The sequence below is a fragment of the Fonticula alba genome (genome assembly GCF_000388065.1).
Source record: "Fonticula alba strain ATCC 38817 unplaced genomic scaffold supercont2.1, whole genome shotgun sequence".
NCBI classification, from domain to species: domain Eukaryota; order Rotosphaerida; family Fonticulaceae; genus Fonticula; species Fonticula alba.
The window spans coordinates 1,863,426-1,875,831 of record NW_009242971.1 but is presented as its reverse complement, the minus strand read 5'-3'; the positions used below and the strand labels follow the sequence as shown (position 1 = coordinate 1,875,831).

Here is a 12,406-nt window from a genome sequence, read left to right as displayed (position 1 = left end):
GGGGGGGGGGGGGGGGGGGCAAGGAAGAAAGAGCACGCGATGAGACGAGGACTAAGGGAGACAGGGGGTGCAATCTGTTATGGCCCCCCCCCCCCGTCCGGGGAGGGCCACGCCACTGGGCCGGCATTTCAAATTGTAACGATCGGGCGACCGTTGGGACTTGGAAGAGGGCCGGCCGTCTTGCCCCGTCCCGCCATCCGGGCAGATGCCGGGGGTGGGCGCCGCGTACATGCGTGCATGCGCATGCGTGTGTGTCTGTGGGGGAGAGTGCCTGTGAGCGTCCGTCGGCGACCGCAGCCCCAGCTTGCACAAGCCGCAGCCCCGACGTGCGACCGGACGATCGTGCGCCCGGGGGGTCCCCGAAACCGACGCCCGGGGACGGCGACACCCCCTGGGTCCGGGAGATCACCCGGCGGAACGCTGCAGGCATCAAGGGCAGGCTGCCCCCCGCTGGGGAACCCGCCGAGGGCGATCGACGGCAAATGCGTCCTCCTTCCCTTACGCCCGCCGCCTCCTTCTTCCCTTACGCCCGCTGCTGTCGCTTCTCGGCGCTTGTGTCTCTCGCGCCACTGCCGCCACTTGCCTCTGTGGACTCTCTTTCTTGCCAGCCCTACCACCGTCCTTCCCCCCCCCCCCCTGCCCGCCATACGCCCCTCACCGACGCAGCTCTCGGGCGCCCACTGGCTTTCACCCGGTGGATAGCCCTCGGGCACACGTCCCGCTTTTCCTGCCATGCCTTTTGCCGGCTCGCAAAACGCCCTCTCGCAGGGCGACCATGTCGGGCCGACTCTATCCCTCGAGACGCCGAGCTTCCTGGCGCCCATCTCGCAACTGGCCCCGAGCCGGCGACCTGCGGCCGGCTGGGCCGCCCCGACGCCCCCTTGGGGCCGGCTGCTGCCGATCGTGCCAAACTTCGAGCCTCGCGGTACATCCATGCACATGTCTGGTTCTTTTTTTTTTCACGGGGGGGGGTCGCACTCCCCGGTGCCTGGCTGTCTTGCTGACACCCTCCCTGTGGCAGACCTGTATGACGACGTGATCACCTTCGGCCGGAATCCCAGCGCCAATGTCTCCATCCCGAAGACCTTTTCCCATGTCAGCTCGTGGCATTGCACGCTGACCCGGGTGTTGCTGAACCCGGCCGTCCGGACTGGGCCCTTTGATGTGTTTATCGAGGATCTCAACAGGTTCGCTCGTCCCCTCCCCCTCTCCTTGGCCCTGGCCCTGTCCCCTGCTTTGATGCTAACTCGGCCGTGACACAGCACCAATGGCACATTTGTGGACGGCCGCGAAGTAGGCAAGCGCCGCGAGCCGATCGAAAGCGGCGCCGTCATTGCCCTCGGCAAAGATCCCCAGACCGCGAATCAGTACCGATGTGCGTGGCGATGTTGGACCCTGCCTCCAAGTGACCATATCGTACACACACACACACACACACACACACACACACACACACACACACACACACGGAGACAGCCCTGCTTCTGACGCCTAGCCCATATGCCTCCCAGTCTTCAAGCTGGTCATCTTCTCGGCCGACGAGTCATCGCCATCCACGCAGCCGGTTGCCGCATTCGGGTCTTTCTCCATGCCTGTGCCTCAGGATGACAAGCACTTCCCGATCCTGAACGGGCTCTTCGATGTCCGGGAGGAGATCGGCCACGGGGCCTTCGGCGTGGTCTACCGCTGCCTGGATTTGGCCATCTCCCGGTCATTGGCAGCCTCGCGTGCTGCCGGCCGGCCAGGCTTCGATGAAGCGGCCGCCGAATCGCAGCTCGCCTGCGCCCTGAAGGTGGTATCCAAGACCTCCAATGACCCGGACACCGTGGCACGCACCATGAAACGCGAGGTTGGCATTCTGCGTCTGCTGAGCCATGTACGTTCCCCGCCCCCCCCCCCCCCCCCCCCGCCGGCCATCCTGCCCATGGCGCATCTTTCCTCCCCTCTCTCTTCTCCTCCTCCTTCTAACCTCCTCCGTGTCCTTTTGTCCCGTCCGCACGTGTCCCCATCAGCCGAATATCGTTGGCTTTCGGAATTACCGTGAGGATCCGAAAAATCATTACCTGGTGATGGAGTACATCCCTGGCGGCGATCTCAAGAGCATCATTGACCAGAGCCCGGGCAAGCGCCTCTCCAACCGCACTGCGCGGCTCTACTTCATCCAGCTGGCCATGGCCCTCTTCGTGCGTGGCACACATGCAGATGCACGCATGCACGCGTGCACGCACACACACACACACACACACACAGCTCAAAAAGTGCCCAGACGTCATCGCTGCAGCTTGCTCACCTTCTCCTCCCCCCCCCTCCCCTTTTGCCCGTGACCAGCATCTTCACTCGCTTGGGGTTTCCCATCGCGACTTGAAGCCTCAAAATATTTTGCTCACGTTCGCCCCGGTGGGCGACGTCCTGCCAGCCTACCCCAACCGCTTGGTGCTGGTGGACTTTGGCCTCTCACGACCAGCAGGCAACAGCCCCCTGCTCCCGGCGCTGGTGGAGTCCGGGGTTCTGCCTGGTGGCAGCCTTTCAGCGAGCAACACCGACGATGATGATGCCCTCCTTCCCCTGAACCCGGCCAATCTGATGCAGACCATCTGCGGGACGCCGATCTATTTCGGTGCGCCCCGCACCCCCCCCCCCCCCCCCCCCGCCCCTCCTCCCCCCTTCCCCCGTCTTTGCGCTGTCTCTTGACGGCCCCACCGCTGCCCATGCCCTGTGCTACATCCGCCCCTCCCTTACGCTGCTTGCCCGTGCGTTGCCCGCTTTCCTCCGATGACGACCGCCAGCCCCTGAAATTGCCTTTCGCATGTTTGGACCGCTCGCTGGCCCCGGGTGCGGCCTGAGCACCGGCCCCTCGCAGCTCTCAACCGACATGGGGTACACCCAGGCCGTGGACATCTGGTCGCTCGGGGTTCTGCTGTTCCAATCGGTTGCCGGGGACGGGCGGCTTCCCTTCCCCCCGGACATGAAGCACCTCTTCCGGAGCATTTGCGATGGAAACATCAACTGGCCGCTCTCCGGGGATCTCGCCCTCGGCAACGGCACCATCAGTGGTGCTGGTGCCGCGGGCGGCAGCCGTAGCAGCAGCCCGGCCCTGCTGCTGGGGGAGTCCCAGCCATCAGGCCGCCTGTCGGGAGCCGGTCCGCAACTGGTTGCCCCTCGGCCGACGGCCGCGCCGCTGGCCCGGTCCAACTCCTTCGGGCCTTCGCGGCCAGCCGGCCCGAGTGCCTTCTGTCCGAATTCCCTCCACCACCTCATCTCTCACATGCTGATGGTCAATCCCGAGCAGCGGGCCTCCGCTCGGGATGTGCTGCTGCACCCGTGGATGGTGGTACGCCGGCCCCCGGAGACGGCGCATGGTCGCCTTTCCCTGCTCTTGCACACCTTTCGACTGACTTGAGTGACCTCGGCTGGCCTCCTCCTTTCCCCTCGTCCCAGGCTGAGCCGGCCGTGTTGGTCGAGCTTCGCGACCTCTTCCGCTTTCTCGAGCCTCGCCAGCCGGGGCGTGTCCTTTCTGCGGCGGCCTCCGCCCTGGGGCCCCCCTCGTCCCAGGACTCGGCCGGGCCGCTCTCTTGGGCTTTGCCCGACATGATGGCCCCCTTTGCCGGGTCGGAGCTCTTCCACCACTTCGGCCTCCCGGAGCCGAGTTCTCCGGCGCCCCCGGCCATGGCCTGTGCAGCTATGCCCGCGCCTCTCTTCACATCCTCCACCGGTCCATCCCCGGCCCCGGTTCCGGTCCCGGCCTCGGCTCCGGTGGACACATCTCTCGACGATTCCGGGACCTTCCCCGCGCCGCTGGCCACACCGAAACGCCCGCGGCCGGGGAGTGCAACACCCGAAGCCGGGCCATCCTCCCAGCCCCCGGCCTCGGACTTTCCGCCATCCCTGCCCCCGGCTCCTCCGTCCACCAAGCGCGTGCGTCCGACCGGTCCACCGACCAAGACCATGCCAGCTGATCGGCCTCCCCGGCCGGTGCCCTCGGCGCCACCGGTCCTGCCGGGCGTCCAGCATCCTGCAACATCGACCCCGATCTCGGGTCCGGTGGCCCAGCCAACACGACCCAATGCATCGGCCCAGCCGGCCCAGCCGGCCCAGCCGGTCGCCCCTCCCACACCCCCGCCGATCCAGCTGGCCATTCGGCCCCTGAATGAGGTGTCCGGACGTCTCATCCCGACGAGCGCCCGGGAATTGGACTTGGCCCCGGTCCCCGCCTCCGAGGTGGACCTGCTCCAGATCCCGGCCGAGGCCCAGTGCGAGAGTCTGCTGACCATCGGCCGCGATCCCAGCTGTACGTCGGCCCCTTGCCGCTGCGCCGGCCTTTTCCTCCGCCCCTGCTCTGCCCCCCTCTCGCCGTTCCCCCGGCAGCCGCCTCACACATGTTCGCTTCCTCCCCTGTCCCTGGCCAGGTGACATCTCGGTTTCGAATGCCCAGATCAGCAAGCGCCAGTGCGCCATCTTCGTCACCCGCCGCCCCTTGGAGCAGGGCGATGCACCAACCACCGGATGCAACCCGGATGAGACCTACTTTGTGTACCTGAAGAACCTCGGCACCTTTGCCATTTTGATCAACGCCGACCCGACCACCGCCCGACGCGATGCCATTGAGCGAATTCCCACCGGTAAGCATCGGCTGGTCGCTCGGCTGTTCCGCCAGCCGGAGACCGGCGCCTGGACCGTGGACGCACCTCGGCTCGGCGCCGCCTCGCAACAACTGACCATCGTGCTGACCTCCTCCTCGGCAGCCGCGGCATCCGCCGGTGCGTTTTCCCACCCCCGACAGTCGCACGAAGCCCGCCATGTCCGTGACTCACCTGGAATGATGATGCTCCCGGCACCACGCCCGCGAATGTGGCTCGATGCTTGGCAGATCCCCAACAGCGGCCCGTGTTCATCGGCTTCTTCCTGGATGTCGGCCTCAACGCCGGCTCGTGACCAAGTTCGTCCCCGGCTCCCCTCCTTCGACATGCGGTGGAGCCCGGTCCTGGTGACGCTGCCTTCCACGATGTATTTGCACACACACACACACACACACACATACACACACACACGCGCGCGCGCGTGCGCCATAGATAGATTCCCGCATATTGTGAAATGGGCACATCCCCCATCGGGCCCTTCAGGCACTGCGCGAGGGGAGGGAGGGCGGGACGGAAGAAGAGAGTAATGTATTGAGCTAGAACTGGGAGAAGGTTACTTGGGACAGAGCCTCGCGAACACGCCTCCGCCGAGGGGGTCCATGATGAAGGTCGTCACCATCATCGATGTGCGCGAAAAGATCCTCCGCATTAGCCAGCAGCCGCTGGCGCCGGCGCCGGCGGTTTGTCCGGCCCCTGTCGACCGGAGCCAGCGCCTCCGACCCCGGCGGCCCGTCCCAGGAATTCCCGAGAACCAGACGCCCGGACCGGCCCCGGCCCCGGCCCCGGCCCCGGCCGGTCCCGCATGGCTGCGCCGGATCGCCATCCCCATCGTCGTGGCACTCCTCATCGGAACTCCCGAGCAGGTCGATTTCCTCGACATCCTCCTCGTCACTGACGATGAAGTCGCACAGGCTCGAGTCGGCCTGTGTCGTCCCCTGAGAGTCGGGATCGAAGTCGGCCTCCGCATCGGCCCGATCGGCCCACAGGCTTTGGCCGGTCAGTTGGAAGGCCCCGGCGGCTGGCGGCCCCCGGCGTCGGGACCCCCGTGCCAGGGGGCTGACGGCCTCCAAGAACCGGAGCCCCAGCTGGCTCGGCGAGCTGCTCGGCGATGAGGCCGACTCCGAGTCGCGGTCATCAATGAACATGCGATCCTGCGTGTTCGGAATGTCGAAGTCCCCATCGTCCGACGAGTCCGACTCGCCGGAGGACACGTCACAGTCGATGTCGATGAAGGATGACCGGGGGGCCGGGCGCCGCAAGGAAGCCGGCTGAGCCGAGAGTGGCGGCACCCGAGCTGCCCGCGGGGCCGCCACTTGGCTTGCTTGTACCGGGGATGCTGGGGGTTTTTGCGACGTTCGGTCTGAGACCCCCTGTCGGGGGGACGCTCGGGCCGCCTGCCGCGTGGGGGCCTTGGGGCGCCCTGGCGTCCTCGGTGGCTGATGCACCTGCGGCACGGGCGCTTGAGGGGCCTGTGCCACGAGTGGTTGAAGGGCTTGTGCCATGGGTGCTTGAGGGGCCTGTGCCATGGGTGCTTGAGGAGCCTGTGCCATGGGTGCTTGAGGAGCCTGTGCCATGGGTGCTTGAGGGGCCTGTGCCATGGGTGCTTGAGGGGCCTGTGCCATGGGTGCTTGAGGGGCCTGTGCCACGGGTGCTTGAGGGGCTTGTGCCACGGGTGCTTCAGGAGCCTGCGGCAAGGCTTCCCGAGACGCCTGTGCCACGGGTGCCCGAGACGCCTGCGTCACGGATGCTTGAGGTGCCTGCGGTGGGGCTGGCTGAGCTGCCGGGGGCAGGGTCTTTTGAGGGGCCTCAGAAACAGACTCCCGGACCGCCGGGGTCCTGAGCGCTCGAGGGGCCTTCGGCTTTGCTGCCTTGCTTGGTGACATGACTACGGCGGGGGGCGGCGGCCCGGATGACTGGGCGGTGGCTGGGGGCATGGTCTTCGTGGCTGGCGGAGGGGCCGAGCCACCGGCTGTCGATGCCGGACCAGCCGCGGGAGATGATGTCCCCAATCCGAATGTGGCCCGAGCCCGGGATGCGGGGGAATTCGCTGTGACCGCTGCTGGGCCCATCAACCGGGCTGAGGCAGCCGGGGTGCCGGAGGCACCCTGGACCATGCCCGGCATTGCCATGGTCACCGGGGTGGGGCGCTCCGACGGGGGGGCCGTCGTGGCCAGCATGGCCATTCGACTGGACGAGGAGGCCCTCGGAGTGGCTTTCGCACTTGCCGGTCGGATCTTCTTGGCACTTGGGCTTTCCCGAGCGCCCGGAGCCGCCCGGCTGTTTGGGCCCCGGGTCGGAGAGGCGACATGGCTCCTGCTGCCGGAGCGAGATGCCCCTTTCGAGGGCGAGCCCGGCAGCGGAGCAAGGAACTCGTCGTCCTTGGCCGGCTCCGGATCCAGGCCAAGCCGGTCGAAGACAAGGGACCAGGACACCGCGGGCGGGCCATTGGCCATGGCGCCCGGGCACGCCCGGGCGTGGAGATCCTCCGCCAACGCATCCAGACGAAAGCGCACTCGAGGCGCAGGCAGAGGCGGGGGGAGAGTGCACAGTGTGCGGGCCGGCCCGGGGGGGGCATCTCCCATGACGGTGCACAGGAGACAGAGGGGGAGAGACAGCACGCGAACGAAGGTGGCAGAGGAGCAAAGGGGGCAAGCGAAAAGGGAGTGACCACAAAGAGGGGACAGATCGCGGGTCGATCGGCGACCGGATCCCCGTTGACGGTTGTGGATGCCGGCTCTCGGCACTCACAATGTGAGGGATTTTTTAATGGCCTTTTTCGGCCCGGGTGTGTCCTCCTCCCCCCCCCGGGACGACCATCGGGCGCGCCACCACATCCCCCCACCCCTCGATGGGCACGCACGTGCGCGTCCAAATCACTGGGACCTCGCCCGGAGGCAGGCCGCTCTGTGCGTGTGTGCGGGACGGGGCTGCCCACGAACGCGCGGCCCGATCGAGGGTTCCCACGCGTGCTTCCCGAGCTTGCGCCCCCCCATTTTTTTTCGTGGATCCTTCCCTTCGCCCCACAATCAGAAGATGGGTGTGCCTATTTAATCGAGCTGAGTTTATTAAATACTACAACAAATCTCATTTCCTAGGTAAATTACTACGGATGTGCGTCTGCACTGCGCACGCCTCAGCCATGGGGGGGGGGGGGGGGGGTAGGGGCAATTGGAGGGGAAGGGGACAGGGGGGCTCACACACTTGGAGGCCCCTGCTACTTCGGGCCTGTCCACTCCACCGAGCCGAGAGAGAGAGAGAGAGAGAGAGAGAGAGAGGGGGGGGGGGGAGGGAGACAGCGAGGACGGGAGAAGACACTCGGCCGGGGGCGGAGGGCACGCAGGCGAGAGCAGGGCAGCGGGGGGGGGCACAGAGGACAACGGATGCCGATGTGGTCCGGACACCCATGCGCGCTCCTCCGACTTCCTCTCGCGTGCCTGTTGCTCCCACGCGCACCCTGACGCCCTCGCAGCCTTCTCCGGTCCGTTCCCGGGTTGTCTTTTCTCGCGCGGCTATGTGGCCACCTCCGGCAGGGCTTTGCGTCATCCCATGCGGATGCCTTTCTTCCGCCTGCTCTCCCCGCGCATGCTTGCTCGCTCTGCCTCTCTCTCTCTCTCTTTCTCTCTCGAGCTCGCTACGTGTGTCTCTTTGCTCGTCCCTGCTTACTCCCACCACACGCCGGTGCCTTGGGCAGATGCCCACCTCCCGACACACGCGGATGCCGCCCTCTTCACGGGGCGCGAAGACCGGCAGCACAAGGCGCGCAGGGGGGTGACTCTCATCGCGGTCGACGACAGGCGCGGTGGGGGGGCGGGGGGGGCGGGGGGGGGGGGGGCGCGCGCGCGCCACAGGAGAGCGCGACGCGGGGCCGGCACACTTGCACGCCCCTTAGTTGGTGCCGACGCTGCCCTCGAGGTCCTCCTCGAGGTCGCTGTTCCAGGATTCGGCCCAGCCGTTGCCCTCCGGCGCGGCAGGCATCTGGATCAGGGGGGCGCTGGCGCTGTCGACAACCACCGGCAGGGTGGTGACCGCGGCGTTGCCAGCCACCACGGGACCGACGGCCGCCGGGGAGGCGGAGCCGGCCTGGACGGCGACGGCGGTCGGGCCGGCGGCCGGGCCCTCGTAGCCGAGGCTGCTGGCGGCGCCCTGGCCGCCGCGACGGCGACGGGACTCCGGGGCTCCGGTGATGCGCCGGGCGAATGAGCGCAGCGAGGCGCCCGCACGGCGGCGAGCGGCGCGCGACCGCGTGGCCACCAGCATCATGGCCGCCAGACCGAGGGCCGTGACACCCATGACCGCCATGAGGATGGGGAAGACGCCGAGGGCGCCGGTGGCCTCGCCGCCGGCCGCGCCGTCGGCCACCTGGCTACGCAGCAGGGTGGCCTTCTCCTGGATCGGCAGGATGTGCATCATCGGGTCGGAGTCACTGCCGGCGGCCGGGGCCGAGGCGTGGTCCTCCTCCTGGAAGTCCAGCACCGGCAGGATGTGCATCAGCTGGTCGGACTCGCTGTCGCCGGCACTGGTGTGGATCTCCTCCTGGTAGTCCGGCATCGGCAGGATGTGCATCATGGGCTCGCTGCCGTCCTGCTGCTCGCGGTGCGCGTCGTGGTAGACCTCCACCGGCTGGCCGTGGGAGAACTCCACATTCTCCGCGTGGTCGGCCCCGGCGCGGTCGTGCTCCGTCTGCTGGGCGGCCGTCTCGTCGGCGGCCACCGAGCCGGCGTGGTGCGCCGCGTCGGCGGTCTGGTGGCCTGCGGCGCCGCCGAGCCCGGCAGTAGCACCACCACCAGGGGGGAGGTGGGGGTCGGCATTGGACGGGAGGATGGGCATCCAATTGTCAGTGTCGTCGTCATGGGCCAAGTGGGGAGGTGCTGAGGGGTAGTGCGGCTGCTGCTGCTGCTGCTGCTGCTGCTGCTGCTGACCCGGGGTGATGGCGGAGGAGGACGCCGGCGGCTGGGGGCCGCGCGGGTCGGCGGCCACCTCGCCCTCCGGGTGGTGGTGGATGCCACCCTCGAGGTGGGTGGTGGCCGCCCCGCTGCTGGCCGCCGCGGCCTGGTGCTTCTCTTCGACACTGTTCTGAAGGACACTGTTCACGGTTCCCTGGCCCGCCGGGCGGCGAGCGTGCCACGGCCGGCCATCGTCATCATCATCGCCATCATCATCGCCATCATCATCGCCCTCATCACCATCCGCCGTCGCCGGCGTGGCCTTTGCATGGACATGGACACTCTCGTCAAGCGCCTCCTGGACAGTCTCCGCAATCACGGGCCCGGCCGGCTTGGCAGGGCCGGCCTCCACCAGGTCGCTGGCGAGGCCGAGCACCCGGCCATCCGGCAGCAGGACCGCATGCTGGCCATTGTCCAGACGCAGGAGCTGGCCCAGGGTCGGCAGGCCCGGAGCCACATGCCCGGCATGATGCACCGGCATGCTGCCGAAGGGCCTGCCCCGCTGGCTGTCCCAGCTCGAGGGGTCCCAGCTCAGGGTCCCTCGGCCGGCGCCCGCGGCGGTGCCGCCATCAACGCTCGAGAACTGTTGTGTTTGTTGCTGCTGCTGCTGCTGCTGCTGCCGGCGACTGCTGAAGACCGCGCCGCCACCACCGCCACCTCCCGGAGACGCCCCCCCGCCGGCTGACGGGGCAAAGGCAATCCCGGCCCCATGGAGCCCTGCCCCGCCGTGGCCCGGCACCCCGCCACTCGGGGGGTAGTAAAGCTGCTCGGCACCGTCGCCCTGGTGTGTCCACGGCCCGGGCGGCTGGCCACCAGCACCAGCGGCCGGGCCGCCGCCGCCGCCCGCCACCACCGTCACCGCCGAGTCGCCCGCTCCCCAGCCGCCGGTGTTACTGGCAAACGGCGGCCGGGCCGGGGGGGCTACGGGCGCCCCGCCAACCGGGGCGGTGGCCGTACCGGCCGGCGCCGGCTGCCTCTCATCATCCACTGTGGTACCGTGCGGCATATGGCCAGGCCCATCGGGCCGGGTGCTGGACGCGGCGGTGACCTCCGCCTCGACGGCCGCCGTGCGCTGGGTATACTCCAGCAGGAGCTGCTGCAGGGCCGCGGCATCCGGCGAGGTGGCCCCCTCGACCGATGGCGAGGCGCCCCGCAGGACCTGCAGCATGGCCTCGACCAGTTGCTGGTCCGTGGTGCCAGTGCCAACGCCACCGGCGGATGCCATGGCATTGGCATCGTCCCGGCGCCCGCGGCCCCGCACCAGCCCCACTGCGCCGCCATCCCCACCACTCTCATGGACACCTTCCTGGGCAGGGTGGTGGCGGCGACCGGCCGGCTCGCCGGTGGTGCCGGCACCACCGGCCGTCGCTGCCTGCTGCTGCAGCTCGGACAACACTTGGCGAATGACCAGCATCTGCGGAACCCCATCCGGACCGATGTTCAAGGTGAGGGTCGGCGCGTTGGGCTTCAGCGTCCACTGGTTTTCCTCCCGGCCGTCGGGCATCGGGCGGAGCTTGGGCCCGGGCCCCTTGGGCGGCGGGAGCTGCACCGACGGCGGGATGACCTCCGGCGTGCGGGGCACATTGGATACCGGCACCCGCCGCGGGGGCACCCGCCGCGAGGGCGACACAATGGACTTCGTCTGCAACACCCGCCCCACGGGGGGCCGCGGCGAAGGGGGGGAGGAAGAGGCGGATGCCGGGGGCACATGCTGCTGCTGCTGCTGCTGCTGCTGCTGCTGCTTCGGCAGCGGCGGCGGCGGCGGCGGCGTCGGCCCCGGCGACACGGGGCCCGGGGCCCGGGAGGATGACCTCGTACCTTGGTCGTGGGAGGCGGCGGTGCCGGAGGCGGCGACGCCTTCGCGGTCGCGGCCACCGCGCAGGACCCCCAGGGCCGGGCCATTGCCGGCACCCTGGATGAGGGCCGTCAGGTCGCTGAGGTCCAGCCCGGGCAGGAGCTGGCCCAGCACGGCGGTCACCTGGACATTGGTGAGGCCGAGGTTGGTCGGGATCACGGTGGCCAGGAACTCCGGGTTCTGCTTGATGGTGTGCACCGCCTCGCGGAGGATTTCCTCCGGGTCGGCGCGGGCACCCTTGCTACGAGCCGGCCGCCGGCGGAGGATCGAGTTGACCACGCGGATGAGCGGGCCGGCCTCGGCGGCCGGCGGGGTGTCGGCGGCCGGCGATGGCGCGGTCACCCCGTTGGCCGGGGCGGCGGCGGCATCGGCCGTGGCGGCCGCGCTGTCCGACCGCGCACGAGCCCCGCCACACATCATGTGCCCGTACTGGCCGCACACGAAGCAGGGCCCGATCATGCCGTAGCCGGGCGGCAGGTGGTGCCCAGGCGGCACGACCATGGTCGGATGCACGGCACCGTGGTCGCCGCCGGGCAGCGGGTACCCAGGCGGGTACTGGTACCCCGGCGGGATTTGGTAGGTCGGCGGGAGCTGGTACCCCGGCGGGTACTGGTAGCCCGGCGGGCAGATGTACCCCGGCGGGCAGTAGGGCAGGGGCGTCGGCTTGGGAGTCGGCTTGGGAGTCGGCTTCATGGTGGGCATCGGGCAGTTGTGGGTGCCGCAGGCGCCGCACGAGCAGCGGTTCTGGCAGGTATTGCCGCCGGTGTGGCAGTTGCCGGTGTGGCAGCCGCCGTTCATGTTGCCGCCGTTCATGTTGCCGCCGTTCATGTTGCCGCCGTTCATGTTGCCACCATTCATGTTGCCGCCGTTCATGTTGCCGCCGCCGCCGCCGGTGTTGCCGCCGCCGGTGAGGACATCGTCGACGGTCTCGACCACGCCGTCCAGCAGCTCGACCACGCCGCCGACGACAT

General features: G+C 68.9%; 3 protein-coding genes across 4 annotated transcripts in view; 1 reads left to right on the top strand and 2 right to left on the bottom strand.

Moving 5' to 3' along the window:
- The first annotated feature begins 638 nt into the window (after positions 1-638).
- Positions 639-5,030, top strand: H696_00418. 2 transcript variants are annotated; one of them, XM_009494268.1, is made up of 10 exons: positions 639-925; positions 1,022-1,187; positions 1,263-1,375; positions 1,512-1,876; positions 2,013-2,183; positions 2,329-2,617; positions 2,787-3,331; positions 3,439-4,288; positions 4,407-4,757; positions 4,868-5,030. In XM_009494268.1, the coding sequence occupies exons 1-10, from the start codon at positions 733-735 to the stop codon at positions 4,930-4,932; spliced, it is 3,108 nt and encodes a 1,035-aa protein (XP_009492543.1). In that variant the 5' UTR covers positions 639-732; the 3' UTR covers positions 4,933-5,030. The 2 variants fall into 2 exon arrangements, with proteins under 2 accessions (XP_009492543.1, XP_009492544.1); XM_009494269.1 differs by lacking the exons at positions 639-925; positions 1,022-1,187; positions 1,263-1,375 and having other exon boundaries at positions 1,478-1,876.
- Positions 5,031-5,173: 143 nt separating this feature from the next.
- Positions 5,174-7,351, bottom strand: H696_00417 (hypothetical protein; the record flags this gene model as incomplete). The annotated part of the gene is made up of 1 exon (XM_009494267.1): positions 5,174-7,351. The coding sequence occupies exon 1, from the start codon at positions 7,217-7,219 to the stop codon at positions 5,174-5,176; it is 2,046 nt and encodes a 681-aa protein (XP_009492542.1). The 5' UTR covers positions 7,220-7,351.
- A 1,171-nt stretch (positions 7,352-8,522) lies between these two features.
- H696_00416 (hypothetical protein) overlaps positions 8,523-12,406 on the bottom strand; it is a gene marked incomplete at both ends in the record, with an annotated part of 13,793 nt that continues 9,909 nt past the window's right edge. Inside the window, one exon of the mRNA XM_009494266.1 lies at positions 8,523-12,383. Within this exon, the coding sequence (XP_009492541.1) occupies positions 8,523-12,383 (3,861 nt within the window). The remainder of the gene's footprint in view (positions 12,384-12,406) is intronic.

Bases quoted from the DNA above. Each gene is read 5' to 3' on its own strand.
- H696_00418 (XM_009494268.1), top strand. From the start codon at position 733: ATGCCTTTTGCCGGCTCGCAAAACGCCCTCTCGCAGGGCGACCATGTC. The intron at 926-1,021 runs GTACATCCATGC...TCCCTGTGGCAG, and splicing joins GCCAAACTTCGAGCCTCGCG to ACCTGTATGACGACGTGATC. The intron at 1,188-1,262 runs GTTCGCTCGTCC...GCCGTGACACAG, and splicing joins TTTATCGAGGATCTCAACAG to CACCAATGGCACATTTGTGG.